General features: G+C 51.3%; 1 protein-coding gene across 1 annotated transcript; it reads left to right on the top strand.

Annotated features, from left to right (window-relative positions):
- The first annotated feature begins 364 nt into the window (after window positions 1-364).
- On the top strand, window positions 365-13,531 carry Plin3 (perilipin 3). Its single transcript, XM_038310751.2, has 8 exons — window positions 365-444; window positions 3,661-3,742; window positions 4,972-5,170; window positions 5,331-5,413; window positions 8,124-8,421; window positions 11,074-11,273; window positions 11,880-12,005; window positions 12,630-13,531. The coding sequence occupies exons 2-8, from the start codon at window positions 3,677-3,679 to the stop codon at window positions 12,972-12,974; spliced, it is 1,317 nt and encodes a 438-aa protein (XP_038166679.1). The 5' UTR covers window positions 365-444; window positions 3,661-3,676; the 3' UTR covers window positions 12,975-13,531.
- Window positions 13,532-15,503: the final 1,972 nt, after the last annotated feature.

Raw genomic sequence — 15,503 nt, 5'->3', positions numbered from 1 at the left:
GACTGTATATACTTTTGGCTATTGAGTCCCCCGCGTCCGGATGGAGACTATCACTTGGCACATCTAAAGATGTCATTCAACCATCCCCAGGATCCACAAGCTCCTTTGAGGTGTCTGGAAACATGCGGGGGTTCAAGGACACCCTCCCCACCAGAAACCTCTCAGGAAAGGACATTACCCAGGATTTCCTCACTTCCACTCCATCCAGGACCAGGGCTATAGGTCTTACTGGGACTCAACGTGCAACCTGGTTTGGATCTCCTGAGAAAGGTGGGTAAGTGGGTAGGCGGGACTAAGACATGGGACCCTTTGATTGGTCGTCTGTCTCGTCACTCCCAAGCCCCTCCCCCCACGGGATCCAAAAGGCCGCCCCGCCCCTCCCGGGCAGATCCGAGCTGTCCTTGGGAGGGTATCTTTCCTTGCCTCGACAACCTGAGGACTCTGGTGAGAGCTGGGGGCCCCAGGGTCGATTCTGAGGCGCCCCGGGGGAGGAGGGAGACACTAGACTTTTTCTGGGAGAATCAGAGGCCCCCAAATCTCTCCACGTTAGGAAACTTCACTTTTACAGGAGACTAACTTTTACCGGAGGCTCCAACTTTTGTAGAGCTTCCAACTCTTGGCCTGGCCACCCCGGGACTTTGGCGGTAGGGACTGAGTTCCTGAGTACCAAGGAAGGTGGATTCTACCGCCCTGGGTCCCCAGAATTAGAGCTGTGCTCAAATGCACGCCTCAAACTTCCTGACCTGCGGCTCCACCCTCCTCCCCGGTACTGAGTCTCCTGTCCCCCAGAGCAACCAACCCGGCAGGGCAGCCTCGGTAGTAAATACTTTCACCAGCCCAGCACTGGCCCCAGCCGCTAGAATGCGCGAGGAAAGGGAGGGACCCTTGCACAAAGCCAGGCCTGTTCCACAGAAGGTTGTGACCTGAGATCTTGTCCCCAGCCGGGCCTGGTGCTGGCTTCTCTTAGAATCTCAGTCCTTTGTTTCTGTCTTGGTGGTTGGTTTTGGAAATGGGCCTGCTCTGTAAACTAGGGTGGCCTGGAACTTGCCATCTCCCTGCCTCCACCAGTTATGCTGGGATGACAGGATTGTCACCAAACCAGGCAAAAGGACTCCTTGACCACTTCTAAGCCCTTACCCGCAGCTGTCTTTGACCCTGGGGGCTTCTGGTTGTCTCAGCAGAGAAAGTTATCTTGTGGGCGGGATGTGAGGGGGAGGGTCAGTTCCTGGCAGCTGGAGCCGGTGTAAGGCGGTCACAGACCCCAAGAATTCAGAAAGTGCTTATCTTCAGCGGCCAGCCACCCTTTGCTTGGAGTAGGGGGCTCCAGGGTGTCCGACTGATTCCTAAGGAATCAATTAGGCTTTGCTGCATCCCTGGTAAGGAGACAGTAATGGGGCTTAGGTGAACCTTACAAGGCCTGAGGCCTGACCCTCATCACCTGACTCCGCTGTTGGGAAATCTTTGTCACACACCGGAAGCTGCTGTCTTCCTAGAGCAGTTAGGCGGCAGTACGCCCGACCTGGTTATTGTGCATCCCACAGATTCCACCAAGCAATCTAGAGTGAGCTAGAGCTCATGTCAAACAAAGGGTTAAGCCCTCTGAGGTCCTCCCAGGGGGCTCCAGAGTCGGGGTCAGGGATCAAACCAAACAAGAAAATCTCCTGCGGGTTGTCTTGTGGGCTTGACCTGGGCATACTGTGGCGAGCATTCACTCACATACACATGATACACAATAAAATGTAGAAGAAAATAAGACAGAAAGAGGGCTGGGGGTGTAGCTCAGTGGAGAGCACTTGCCTAGCATGGGCTAGAACCCTTGGGACCCGCCCCAAACATTGTACACACACCAGAACAGACCCAGTGTTCTGGAGTTACTAGGTTCAGACCTGGCACATTAAAATTTCCTGGGGTGCCAGTGTCTGAGTTAGGAGAAACTTTTTAACTCAGTGTTGATGTGAGTCTATGGAACGGGGTGGGGAAGACAGCATGGCCCATCCCAAAGCTGCTCTCAGTGAGCTGAGACTCCAGCTTCCCTCTGACATGATCTCTTATTGGTTCAAAACCCAACCTTATTTTTTGAGACAAGGTCTCATGTAACCCAGGCTGGCCTAGAATTCATGTTGTAGCCAAGGATAGCCTTGAAGTCCTGATCTTTCCCCCAAGTGATAGGGTGACAGGCATGTGCCACCACCCCTGGTTTCTGTAGTTCTGGGGGCATCACTGGAGTATGCTGGCTCTGCCCACTGACCCCGGTCCCACTTTTAACTGGTTTTTGAATAGATGATGTGACTTACCTGGCCTAATGTTCAGAGACCTGCCTTCTATACCCATCCTCTTTCCCAAACCTGTTCTTAGTCTGTCTATTTTCCCAATCCTTTAACATCTATGTAAAGATAAACAAATCAGGCTGGAGAGATGGCTCAGCGGTTAGGGCACTTCTACCGCTCCCTCGGAGGACCGGGTTCAGTTTCCGGCACTCACATCAGGCGCCTCACACCACCTAACTTCAGCTCTGGACACTGCATGCACATGAAACCAAAACATAAATCTTTCTAAGACTTACTATTTTTGTTTTTGTTTTTGAGATAAGTTTTCACCCTGAAGACCAGGCTTGCCTGGGACTCAGAGATCCGCCTGCCTCTGCTCCCGGGTACTGGGATTAGAGGCCTGTGCCACCACTGCCTGGCCTAGCTGATTATTTTTAATTATGCGCATGTGAGTGTGGTACCCATTGAGACCTCAGAGCCCCTGGAGCTAGAATCACAGGTGGTTGTGAGCCCACTGCTGCCGATGCTGGGAGTCAAACTCAAGTCCTGTGAAAGAGCAGTATGTTCTCTGTTCCTTAGGGCCATTTTCAGCCCCCGAGTATCGTTAAGGAGAAAGAGGAAGAGAGAAAGTTTTGAATACTTTTTCACACATTTCATCTCTGAACATCTTGGCCTGTGAGAATTCTCTGTCTTGAACACATGGGGAAATTGTTACTTTTTAAAAAAAATCCCTCTTTGCTGGGTTGGGACCCACAGGGGGGCACAGCCCCCTCCCGTGGCAGAGCAGGTGTCAGTGTCAACTGTCTGGTAATGTGGAAGAGGCCTGTGAGGGGAATAGTGCCCTTGAGAGCAGTGTTAGACCTGACCTTTCTCCTTAATAGACGGTCAAAGTAAACTTTTAAATGGACTGATCTGCTAGATGTGGCCTATCGTCCACACATCCAGTGTTGGGGAGGGTCTAAATAAGAGTTTGGGGGCGTGGTCAGGATGAAGCCCAGCCCCCCCAGATCCCCAGTGAAGGCCTGGGGGCGTAGCCAGGGCGGAGCCCCACCTAGGAACCCCCCCCCCCAGGGACTTGGGGCGTGGTCAGGATGGAGCCCACCTAGAATCTCCCAGTAAGGGCCTGGGGGCGTGGTCAGGGTGGAGCCCCACCTAGAATCCCCCATGAGGGGCTGGGTATGGCTCAGGGATGCAGATTTGTTGCTTATACCTGGGTCACTAGGTCGGCTCTCCAGCACCAAGGGGTCGGGTTGAGATGCTGTGGTGAACTGGGCCCCACCTTGGACCTTCTGAACTGATGACAGGGCTCTGACAAGGTGGAAGGTTCATAGATCACCTCTGCTTCCTGTGTTCCTGGGGCAGGCTGTCCCTTGACTGTCTCTTCTGCCCACAGCACCTGCTGCGAGACCATGTCTAGCAACGAGTCAGATGTCCCTACTGAAGCCCAGGCTGCTGTGGAAGAACCTGTCCCACAGGTGAGGGAATGAGCTGCAGGGAGCCCTAGGCTCCTGAGGGTGCTCCGTGGCATCCTGCTGGGGGCTGGCCAGGAAAGAAGTCCTGAGGTCTACCTTCCTCCTTCTTTCTTTTCCTTTTCCTTTCCTTTCTTTTTTTTTAGTTTTGAGACAGGGTCTTACTATGTAGTGTAGATGGAGCTGTGGGCAGGCCTGCGTTTTGTTCCTCCCGGCTCCCGCACACCTGTCTAGCTTATGCCCCGAAATAGCAGCAGGACGCTTCCCTTGCCTGGCTCACGGCCACGGGCTAGCTTTACCCAAAATAATTACACGGAAATGATATTCATTTAAACACTGCCTGGCTCATTAGTTTTAGCCTCTTATTGGCTAATTCTCACATCTTGCTTAACCCATTTCTATTAATGTGTGTAGCACCATGAGGTGGTGGCTTACCAGGAGAGATCTTAACCTGCGTCCATCTCGGAGAGGAGAGGCATGGCGACTGCCTGAGGCGTATGCCTGACTCTGCTTTCTTTCTCCAACAATTCTGTTCTGTCTACTCCGCCTACCTAATTTTCTGTCCTATTAAAGGGCCAAGGCTGTTTCTTTATTAACCAATGAAAGTAACACATAGACAGATGACCCTCCTCCATCAATGTAGCCCAGGCTAGCATGGAACTCACAGAGACTCCCCTACCTCTGCCTTCTGAGTGCTGGAGTTTAAACACCTAGGTCCAGCCTTTCATTCTTTCCTTTCAGTACAGGGTCTCACGTAGCACAGGCTAGCCTCAAATTCACTATATGACTGAGGATGATTTTGAATTCCTATCACATCTCTTTGTCTCTCCTCATCTCTCTGAAACTGTCATTTAGCCCAGGCTGGCCTCTAATTCACTATGTAGCCCAGGGTACAGTAGTCATAGTTGAACCTTCGAGGCCCCAACCTGTGTTGAATGACGTCATGTACTGTCACCCCAGGTTTCTAGGGTTGGGGATGGAACATAGTGCTCTAACAACCAGTGCCTTACAAATATGAAGTTCCTCTGTCACCACACTGCCTGACACTTCACTGGATGCTCAGTCCAATTCTCAAACAAGCAAGCCACCAGAAGCACCCAACGGGACCTTCAGGTGTCTTACTTTGTGCAATTGTTTGTACCAGGCATGGTGGAGCCCAACTGGTCTGCTCCCCCAAAATGAGAGCATGCCTGTGGGCACCCTGAGCTGTTAACGGAGTCTCCCGCTCTCCACAGTCCAGTGTGGTGGGCCGCATGGCCACCCTGCCTCTCATCAGCTCCACATGTGAGATGGTGAGTGCAGTGTACGCCTCCACCAAGGAGAGCCACCCCCACGTGAGGACCGTGTGTGACGTAGCTGAGAAAGGCGTCAAGACCCTCACTGCAGCCGCGGTCAGCGGGGCACAACCCATCTTGTCCAAGCTGGAGCCCCAGAGTGAGTTGAGGACCTCAGGGTTTGGAGAATGTTCCTCACAACCATCTTTGGAGGGAGTCACCCCCACTTCTGAACTCCAGTTCCTTGAATCTGGCCCTGGGTGGCTCACCCACCTCTGAAGGGCAGTTACAGTGGGTGTGTTTTCTCTGGTGCCCTGCAGTTGCGACGGCCAGTGAGTACGCACACCGCGGGCTGGACAGGTTGCAGGAAAGCCTGCCCATCCTCCAGCAGCCGACGGACAAGGTCAGTGATAGCGTCGGTTGACTCTGCCTTGAGCCCCTGCCTGAGCCCACCAGGTCCCGTCTTTATCCACAACACAAATACGACAGCCCTCACGGTCCTCCCCCACACTGGGCAGAAAGGTCCTGAACACATCCTTAGAAACAGAGTTATAACCATGCAGTGTTGGTGCACATCTTTAATCCCAGCACTTGGGAGGCAGAGGCTGGCAGATCTCTGTGAGTTCGAGGCCATCCTGCTCTAGTTCCAGGACAGGCTCCAAAGCTACAGAGAAACCCTGTCTCGAAAAACAAAACAAAATGAAAAACAAAAGAAAGAAAGAAAGAAAGAAACAAACAAACAAACAAACAAACAAACAGTTGTAAGCCTTTGGGAAGAAACCTAAACTTAAGAAGGCAGGGTCCACATATACAGCAAATGCACCCATCAGAATCCTGCCCCAGGACCTTCTCATGTGCTATTCTTTTTTGTTGTTGTTTTGTTTTTTTGTTTGCTTGGTTTTTTTGTTTTGTTTTTTGTTTTGTTTTGTTTTGATTTTTGAGACAGGGTTTCTCTGTGTAGCTTTGGAGCCTGTCCTGGAACTTGCTCTGTAGACCAGGCTGGCCTCAAACTTATAGAGATCTGCCTGCCTCTGCCTCCCGAGTACTGTTTAAAGGCGTGCGCCACCATCGCCTCTACATGTGCTATTCTTAACTGAACCAGAACATCCATTAACCAAATCCAAACTAGTAGAATGTTCTCTTTTTGTGTGTGTTTTTGTTTTCCTTTTTTTTTTTTTTTTTGAGACAGGGTCTTACTTAGCCCAAGCTGGGCTTGAATGTTCTATGTACCCCCAGGCCCCGCCCCCAGCCCCTCACTGGAGATTCTAGGCCGGGGTTCTACCCTGACTACGCCCGAGACCATCGCGGGTGTGTGTGTGGGGGGGCAGTTCTAGATGGGATCTCCTGCTAGCTTCTGTCTTATCTGGCCTCTGAATCACGTGCTTTCTGATGGGGACACACTTCATTCTCATGTTCTTGTGGGCTGGGCCCCCTCCTGGATGCCATGCCCTGGAATAGTGTCAACTCCAGGAAAATAGGACAGGTCACCGCTTCTGCACAGAGGCCTCACATCTGGGTGTAGTCGCAGCTGGAGGCCTCCCAGCAGCGAGCACCCCCACCATTCCCAGCAGTGAGCTCCCCCACCACTCCCAACAGCGCCCCTTCCCCCTCAGCTCTTTTTCTCCTGACACAGTTCTGCTTCGAGGTGTCCTTCTTAAGGAGCAGTTCAGGGTCAGAGTCTCCTGATTCTTCCGACAGAGCCTGTGCTGTGGCTATGGGCTTTGCATTTGAGAGGGGCTGAGCTATGTGCTTGGAAGATGGGTGCTTGGAAGGTCATTTTACCCTCTGGGCTACACGGGACGAATGTGGCCAAACTGGCATTTGAACCCGGGCTGTTGCATAGATCACAGCTACACAGTGAGTTTAGGGTTGGAGCCAGCCAGGTATAGCCTATGTCGAGGATAAATAGGGCCAGGATAGCTCAGTGAGGACCTGCAGTCAGGTCTGAGGGCCTCAGTTCTATCCCCAAGGACCCAGAGTCGGATAGAACTGACTGCCTGTTGTCCTCCGACCTCTACACATGTGTTGTCTCTCTCACACACACACACACACACACACACACACGTAAAAAGAAATTTAAACTATTTACGTTCTTTTTTTAAGATTTATTTATTATATATACAACATTCTGCCTCAATGTATGCCCACACGCCAGAGGAGGGCGCCAGATCTCAGTACAGATGGTTGTGAGCCACCATGTGATTGCTGGGAATTGAACTCAGGACCTCTGGAAGAGCAGCCAGTGCTCTTAACCTCTGAGCCATCTCTCCAGCCCTAAACTATTTACTTTCTTACATCATTAATTAAGTGGCTATAGAAATGGCTTGGTGGTCAAGAGTGCTGTTCTTCCACAGGACCTGAGTTTGGTTCCTAGTACCCATTGAAATGGTAGCTGAGCTACCTGAAGGTAGCTCACAACTGCCTGGAACTCCAGGTGGCCCCTGAGGGTCCCTGCACACAGAACATATACTTATGTTGATATATACACTTACATAAAAATAATATAAATCTTTTTTAAAAATTTTAACCAATTAGGAAAGATGCAGGTTCAGCAAAAAACACCTTCAAGTAAAAAGCAAAGGCACAGAGAGATTGACTGACTTGCCTGAGAACACACAACTTGGTGTGATTTAATTTAAAGAGTTACTGCATTTTAATTTTTTTTTTTTTTTGAGATAGTAGCTTTGGCTGACCTAGAACTCACAGTGTAGCCCAAGCTGGAACTTTCTGGAACTCACAGAAATCCACCTGCCTCCCCAGTGTTGGAATTAAAGACCTGTGTGTGCCACATTACCCAGCTATGGAGTCGTGTGTGTGTGTGTGTGTGTGTGTGTGTGTGTGCGCGCGCGCGCGCGCACGCGCGCGCAGGGTTTCTCTGTGTAGCCCTGGCTGTTCTGGAACTAGCTCTTGTAGACCAGGCTGGCCTTGAACTCAGCAGATCCGCCTGCCTCTGCTAGGATTAAAGGTGCGTGCCACCACTGCCCGACTCAGCTATAAAGTCTTAACCACATGGGAATGGGAATGACACCACCCCCACCCCACCACCCCTCCCCCCCGCCTCTCTGAGTGGGAGATCCGGGTGTGGAAGGACGTTGATATATCCCATCTTTCAGGTTCTGGCGGACACTAAGGAACTGGTGTCATCTACAGTATCTGGGGCCAGAGAAATGGTATCCAACTCAGTGATCAGTGCAAAGGACACAGTGACCACTCGGGTGACCGGAGCAGTGGATGTGACCCGGGGAGCTGTACAGAGCAGCGTGGACATGACCAAGTCAGCGGTGACCAGCGGCGTCCAGTCAATCATGGGCTCCCGAGTGGGACAGATGGTGATTAGTGGAGTGGACACGGTGCTGGTAAAATCAGAGGCCTGGGCAGACAACCGCCTGCCCCTGACAGATGCAGAGCTGGGTGAGTGTCCTTACTCCAGCCCTATGCTTGGTCTTCCCCACAACTGTCCCCAAGAGGGTACCCTCCTCTGCCCTCAGCCCTCCACGTCCTCTGATAGATTCTGTCCATCCACCATGTAGGTTCCAGGAATCAAACTCAGTCAGGTTGACAACAAGCCTTTGCCCCCTGAGCCATTGGTTCAGGGATGATCCCCTGCCTCTACCTCCCTAGTACCAGGGAGAGAGGCATGCACCACCACCTAGGCATTCATAGAGGTCTGGGTTCCTCCTAGGCTGGCCGTGAGCCTGCAGCCCTGTGGGTTTTGAGTGACATATATTCATGCAAACAAGAGCAACGCCCACTCCCGGCCAACAGTGACCCTTTGTGGGGGAGACCCGCCTGCACCTCAGCAGATCAGCAGATGCCAGCCTGGGCGAGGGTGGGGTGCAGCGTCCAAACAGGAACCAGAAGCCCTGTGGCGGCAGCTCCTGCCTGAGCAGGCTTGCTTTTAGCCACTGACCTCCCAGCTGCATCCCTGGTGAGGACACGTGTCCTATAGGACCCAGGCGATTAGCAGAGGCATGTGGGAGCTAGCTTTGGAGCCCAGGCAAGGGGCCTGTACGTGTCACCCAGCACCTGAGAGGCTGAGGAAGGAAATTGGAGCAGGTCTAGGCCAGTTCCATAGCAAGACCCTGTCTCAAATACCAGAATTAGCTTCAGACTGGGCTGTGGATAGAACATTTATCTAGCGCATTTGAGGCCCTGGGTTCTGTCACCAGCACAACAGACAGGCGTGGTAGCACACACCAGTCACCCCAGTACTTGGGAGGTGGATGCAGGGCTCTGGAGTTGGAGGTCAGTTGAGCTGCCCGTCTCCCAGGGACGCAGGCCTGTCCCTTCCTATGTCACGCCATACTCTGCCCATGGCTTCCTGCCCTTGCCTTAGCTAAGAACAAAGGGCTCATGCCAGGCAGCGGTGGCGCACGCCTTTAATCCCAGCACTCGGGAGGCAGAGGCAGGCAGATCTCTGAGTTCGAGGTCAGCCTGGTCTACAAGAGCTAGTTCCAGGATAGGCTCTAGAAACTACAGGGAAACCCTGTCTCGAAAAACCAAAAAAAAAAAAAAAAAAAGAACAATGGGCTCCTTTCACTTCCCGGGGTGCGGTCCCCAGCTTCCAAGAGAGCTACAAACCAGATGGCCTGGACCAAAATGTAGCTGTTTTCCTTTGAAAATCCACTGTGTAAGGAGAAATGGGAAGGAAAAAAAATTTTTTTCAAAACATAGGATTTTGCCTGGAGTGAACCCACACACCTTTAATCCCAGCACTTGGGAGGCAGAGGCAGGCATATGTCTGTGAATTTGAGTGTGGCCTGGGCTACACAGGTGAGATGCTGTCTCAAAACAAAACAAAGCAAAAAGCCCTGGGATTTGACTTTATGTCATGCTCTCTCAAAGGCCTCTGATTGTGTCTGCCTCTATCTGCCCCAGCCACTCTTCCCCTTGTTTTTTGAAACAGGACATCAGTAACCTGGGGCTCACAGGACTTGGCTAAGCTGGCTGTCCAGGGGAGCCCCAGAATCTACCCTCTTGTCTCCTCCTCTGTAGCAGGCTTTCTTGGACTGTCAGCCCCCAAATCGTGACACAGAGACTTATTATTAATTATGAATGCTCGGCCTTAGTTTAGGCTTGTCTTACTAGCTCTGTAATTTATATTAACCCATTTCTCTTCGTCTGTGTTTGCCTTGGGGCTTTTTACCTCTCCTTCTGTGTGTCCTTTCCTGTTTCCTCCATGTCTAACTGCTGGTGGCTGCCTGCCTACCTGGCCCAGACTCCCTCTCTTTCTCCCTCATTTCTTGAGCCTGGATTCCTGCTCCTACTTACTCTCTCTGCCTGCCAGCCCTGCCTGTCCCTCTACTGCCAGGCTATTGGCCAGTCGGCTTTGTATTAGGCAGGCAAGGTGAAATGACATCACATCTCTACGTAGTTAAACAATTATTCTGCAATACCCACAAATGCAGCACATCTTTACAAGCCTGCTCCCTGTTCCACCACCTTCTGCTTTTCTTTCTTTCTTTTTTTTCTTTTTCTTTCATTTTTTTCTTTTTTTTTTTTGCAGAGGGAGGTTGGATATTAGTGGCTTATAGAAGGGAAGGGGAGAGGGGCTAAGGAGAGAAGGGGGAAGAGCAGAGAGAGAGACAGAGGGAGGGAAGGGGAGAAGAGGGGAGAAACAGAAGCTTCCACTTCGAGAGGGAGATGGAAAAGAAAGGGACTCAGGCTGGAAGCTGAAGCTGCTTTTCAAATTTTTAAAAATATATTGCATTTTAATCATATGCGGTATGCCTGTGTTAGGTGCACATGTAGCATCCAGAGCACAACTTCCTACCATCGCTTCTCTCCTACTGTGTAATCCACAGATTGAACTCAGTTTCTCATGCTTGGCAGCAAGCATCTTGGCCCACCCAGCCATCTTGCTGGCCCAGGCCTGGGGATGAACCTCTAGACAGCTGCTCTACCACTGAGCCACACCGTCTCAGCCCTCTTTTTGTTTTTTATTCCGAGATGGTCTCTTGTAGCTTGGGTTGCCAGAGTCTTGCAAGCGTTCTGCCTCAGGTTCCCAACGAGGCCATGCATTGGGAACTGTGAACCTAAGCACTCTCTCCTTCTGTGCCTCAGCCCTGATCGCCACGTCCTCAGAGGGCTCGGACATGGCCTCGCTGCAGCAGCAGAGACAGGAGCAGAACTACTTCATCCGGCTGGGCTCGCTGTCGGAACGGCTACGCAACCACGCCTATGAGCACTCCCTGGGCAAGCTGCACAACGCCAGACTGAGTGCGCACGAGGCGATGCAGCAACTCACGCATGCGCTCAGCCTGGTGAGCTTTGGGGTGTGGCCAGGGCTGGGGCCTCCTTCCTGCAGCTCCCATCCCCCTGAGCTGGGATCTCACCAGGTGGACTGGACTGGGCCAACTTCTTCCATACCAAGGTGTGTGAGTCAGCTCAGGCTGTGTAACAGAGTGCACAGTCTGGGCAGCTGAGCCATGCACATTCTTTGTCAGACCGTGTGTGAGACTGAAGTTCAGTTGAGAAAGAGGAATTGTGAACTTTGATGGGTGAATCCAGTGTGACTATCTAGACTGTCCCAGGGTGTGTGGGGCACAGGCTTCTTTCTCTCTGTCTGGCTACCTAGGGGTGCTGGTCACTGGGTCCCGAGTCCAGCTAAGGTACTATTCCATCTTATTCATTTGAAGTTGACGATGGTTGCTGGTGGAGCAGGATCCATGCTCAGGCATTGCCCAAGGGGACTCCTTGGTGCTTGCCTCTCATCCTGGCAGAGGCCAGCCTGGTCTACATAGTCAATTCCTGGCTAGCCAGAAACAGAAAAAAATGTAAATGAAGAGCATCCCCATACCTGTGGAAGCCGGTGTGTGTTGGGGGAGACACGGGCTCCCTCAACCCCCACCCTTTTCTCTGCACTGCAGATGGAATCCGTGAAGCAGGGTGTTGACCAGAGGCTGGGGGAGGGGCAGGAGAAATTGCACCAGATGTGGCTCAGCTGGAACCAGAAGACACGCCAGGATGCAGAAAAGGACCCAGCTAAGCCAGAGGTACTCGCTGGGGCCCAGGGATCCCTGTGTCTGCAGGCCCTGCTCTATGCACACCGGGCTTCCTGTCCCGGGGTGACCGCAGAATCCAGACTTTACACGATTGATTCTGGTTTGTTTTGAATTTTTTTTTCCTTTTTCTCTTGGTTTCTCATGGCAGGCTCTCACTATGTAGCCCTGGCTGTCCTGGAACACTCTCTGTGTAGCTCAGGCTGGCTTCGAACTCACAGAGATCCACATGTCTCTGCCCCCCGAGTGCTGGGATTAAAGGTGTGCACCACCACCACCTGGCATTTTGGCTTTGGTTTTTAATTTTTGTATTTTTATTATTACTGTGGGGGTTATTTGGGTTGGTTTTGAGATCACAGCTGTATGGCTACCACATCTGGCCTCTTAGCGTCCACGTTGTAATTAGATTTGGGGTTTGTATGTTTTGTAATTTTTGCTGTTTGGTTTTTTCCCCTCCTAATGGCTTTTGTGTCCAATGAGTCTAGATTCTAGGCATCTTCCGATGTCTCCCTGTAAACCTTTGAAAAGGTTACTGGGGCCTGTGGAGAGCCAAATCCCTGTTCCCAACGCTGGGCTGTGCCCCTGCTGGCTCTCACCCTGCCCCATTCCTCTTTCCAGCAGGTGGAGGCCCGGGCGCTCGGCATGTTCAGGGACATTACCCAGCAGCTACAGAGCACGTGTGTGGCCCTGGGGGCCAGCATCCAGGGCCTGCCTGGCCACGTCCGGGAGCAGGCCCAGCAGGCCCGCAGCCAGGTGGACGACCTTCAGGCCACTTTCTCCAGCATCCACTCCTTCCAGGACCTCACAGCCGGTGTTCTTGCCCAGACCCGCGAGCGCATAGCCAGAGCCCGGGAGGCCCTTGACCACACTGTGGAGTACGTGGCCCAGAACACACCGGTCACGTGGCTGGTGGGCCCCTTCGCTCCTGGAATCACTGAGAAAGCCCCGGAAGAGAATAAGTAGAGACAGGTCAGGGCCAGCAGCTGGTTTCAGCCAGCTTTTCCCAATAATCCTGTTGCATACTAGGTCCTCAACTACCCTGAGTCTGAAGAAGTGTTTAACTTTCTCCCATCAGTCTTTCGAAGAAGAAAAAAAAAAAAACTCTAGAATGTTCTAGAAGAAAAAACAATTTCAAGAATGTTCTAGAAAAAAAATCCCTAACAGAAAAAAAACAGTCAGGGTAACCAGTAATGATGGCACATTCCTGCCGTCCTATGCCAGCACTGTGGTGGGAGAGGCAGGAAGATCAAGAATTCTAAGTCAGAAGCTGTATAGCAAGCAGAGTCAGTGGTAACCTGAGACACACGTAAGACCACGGCCTGATGATAGCCCATTCCAGTGCCTTTAGTATGGCATGGCCCATAATAGCAAGCGGTTTCCTGACCTGACACTTGGTCCTCATGGGGTGGGCAGCAGGGACATGAAATTGTTCCGGATGAGAAAGTGGCTGAGGACTGAGCTCATTGCTCCTCAAAGCACGGGGTTCAGTATTGCTGTAATAAATTTTATGAGGCCAGGCAGACAGCGTGTGTGTGTGTTCCTTTCGCAGCTGCTGAGCCACCCTGGCAGAGGAGCAGGAGGGATCCATTGCCAGATTGCCCTCCTGTGAGGTGTAGGGAAGGGGGGTGGTAAGGTGTGGCAGACTGAACATAACCTTCCAAACATGGCTGTTCCCCTTGATCTGGAGACAGGAGTATTAGGAGCTCAAATTTCACCCTTGGCTGCTGTAGGAACTCCTTCAGCCAGTGGCTTTTAAGTTACCCGCCCACTTGGGCGTGACCTCTTATACTATAAATGCCTGTGTGAAGCGCTTTCCCCCTCTCTCAGGCTGCCAGATTCAGTACTGTTCCCCATTAGAGCAGAGGCCTGTGATCTGTGAGTCTACCCCTAAATAATTATACTCATTTCTGAGCTAGTGTGGGATTTCTTTTTAGCGTCTGTCTTCACTTGGCTTCTTAGTGAGTAGCCTGGGCTACACGAGACCCTAAACAGCAAAACTCAGGAGCAGGAAAAAAAATGGTAAAGTGCTTGGAGTGTGACCAAGAAAGATACTTGATGCCAATTACTGACTCCCACAAACGTGTACATAGACATAAGGAAAACACAGGCTATTCTAATACTGTCTCCAGCGTCCAGAGCTTGGAGCCATCATGTTCAGTGACATGTGCCGGATACTTCTGTTTAGAATCCCCCAGTGAGGAGCTGGAGGTGTGGTCAGGGTGGAGCCCCGCCTACAACCCCAAGTGAGGGGCTGGGGGCGTGGTCAGGGTGGAGCCCCGCCTAGAACCCCCCCAGTGAAGGGCTGGGGGCGTGGTCTTGGGGGAACAGTTCTCCCCTCCCACCTATTATCTCCCAGTGAAGGGTTGGGAAGGATGGCTCACATGTGCACACCACTTCCCAGTGATTGTAAACTGATTCTGCTTTTCTGTTTTCACAATTTAGTTTCATCAGTTTTTTTGTTTGTTTGTTTCGTTTTGTTTTTTGAGACAGGGTTTCTCTGGCTAACTCTGGCTGTCCTAGAACTTGCTCTGTAGACCAGGCTGGCCTCCAACTCATAGAGATCCACCTGCCTCTGCCTCCTGAGTGCTGAGATTAAGGGTGTGCTCCGCCATCGCCGGGCTAGTTTCATCAATTTAAAAACATGCCTGTAATCTAAGCATCTGGGAGACTGAGTCAGGAGGATAGCTAAAGTTCCAGGGTAGAGTTACATACATACAACAGTTTGTTTTTCTTTCTTTCTTTCTTTTCTTTTCTTTTTTTTTTTTTTTTTTTTTTTTTTGATTTTCGAGATGGTTTCACTGTAGTTTTAGAGCCTGTCCTGGAACAAGCTCTTGTAGACCAGGCTGGCCTCGAACTCACAGAGATCCGCCTGCCTCTGACTCCCGAGTGCTGGGATTAAAGGCGTGTGCCCCACTGCCCGGCCAAAGACTGTTTCTTAAAATACTAAATATTCAGAAATATCTTTCAATTTTTTTTTGTTTTGTGTCCTTGTGAAGGCTCAGCAGGTCTTCCTTGACCTACAGACATACACACACACACAATAAATAAATAAAACGCTAAAAATATTCTCAACCAAATAGATTTCCTCATAGCTACCTGCACTCTAGTTTATTTTGTACTAATTTTTTTTTTTTTTTTTTTTTTTTTGAGACATGGCTTCTCTATGTAGCCTGGCTGTCCAGAAACTCACTCTGTAGACCAGGCTGGACTCAAACTCAGAGATCCACCTGCCTTTGCCTCCCGAATGCTGGGATTAAAGACGTGCGCCACCACCGCCCAGCCTATTAATTTAATTTTGAGATGGAGGTCTCACTGTGTAGGTTAGGCTTGCTGGGAACTCTGGCAATCCTCCTGCTCAGCTTCCAGTGTGCTGGACTAATAGGCATAAATCACCAGGGTTCCTGTGAATTTAGCCACGTGGTGCGTTGCGAATCCCCAGAGTATGTCACTAATTGAGTTCTGTGGCCACCAGGCTCCTCGGTCTCTGGGGTG

The sequence above is a fragment of the Arvicola amphibius genome, chromosome 1 (genome assembly GCF_903992535.2).
Source record: "Arvicola amphibius chromosome 1, mArvAmp1.2, whole genome shotgun sequence".
In the NCBI taxonomy this organism is placed as follows: Eukaryota; Metazoa; Chordata; class Mammalia; order Rodentia; family Cricetidae; genus Arvicola; species Arvicola amphibius.
The sequence above is the reverse complement of the archived record's forward strand: the minus strand, read 5'-3'. Positions and strand labels throughout refer to the sequence as shown.

What these genes read in the sequence shown, in the direction of transcription:
- Plin3 (XM_038310751.2), top strand. Translation starts at nt 3,677, where the DNA reads ATGTCTAGCAACGAGTCAGATGTCCCTACTGAAGCCCAGGCTGCTGTG. An exon ending in TCCAGCAGCCGACGGACAAG is followed by an intron (nt 5,414 to 8,123) that starts GTCAGTGATAGC and finishes CCCATCTTTCAG; the next exon opens with GTTCTGGCGGACACTAAGGA. An exon ending in CCTGACAGATGCAGAGCTGG is followed by an intron (nt 8,422 to 11,073) that starts GTGAGTGTCCTT and finishes TCTGTGCCTCAG; the next exon opens with CCCTGATCGCCACGTCCTCA.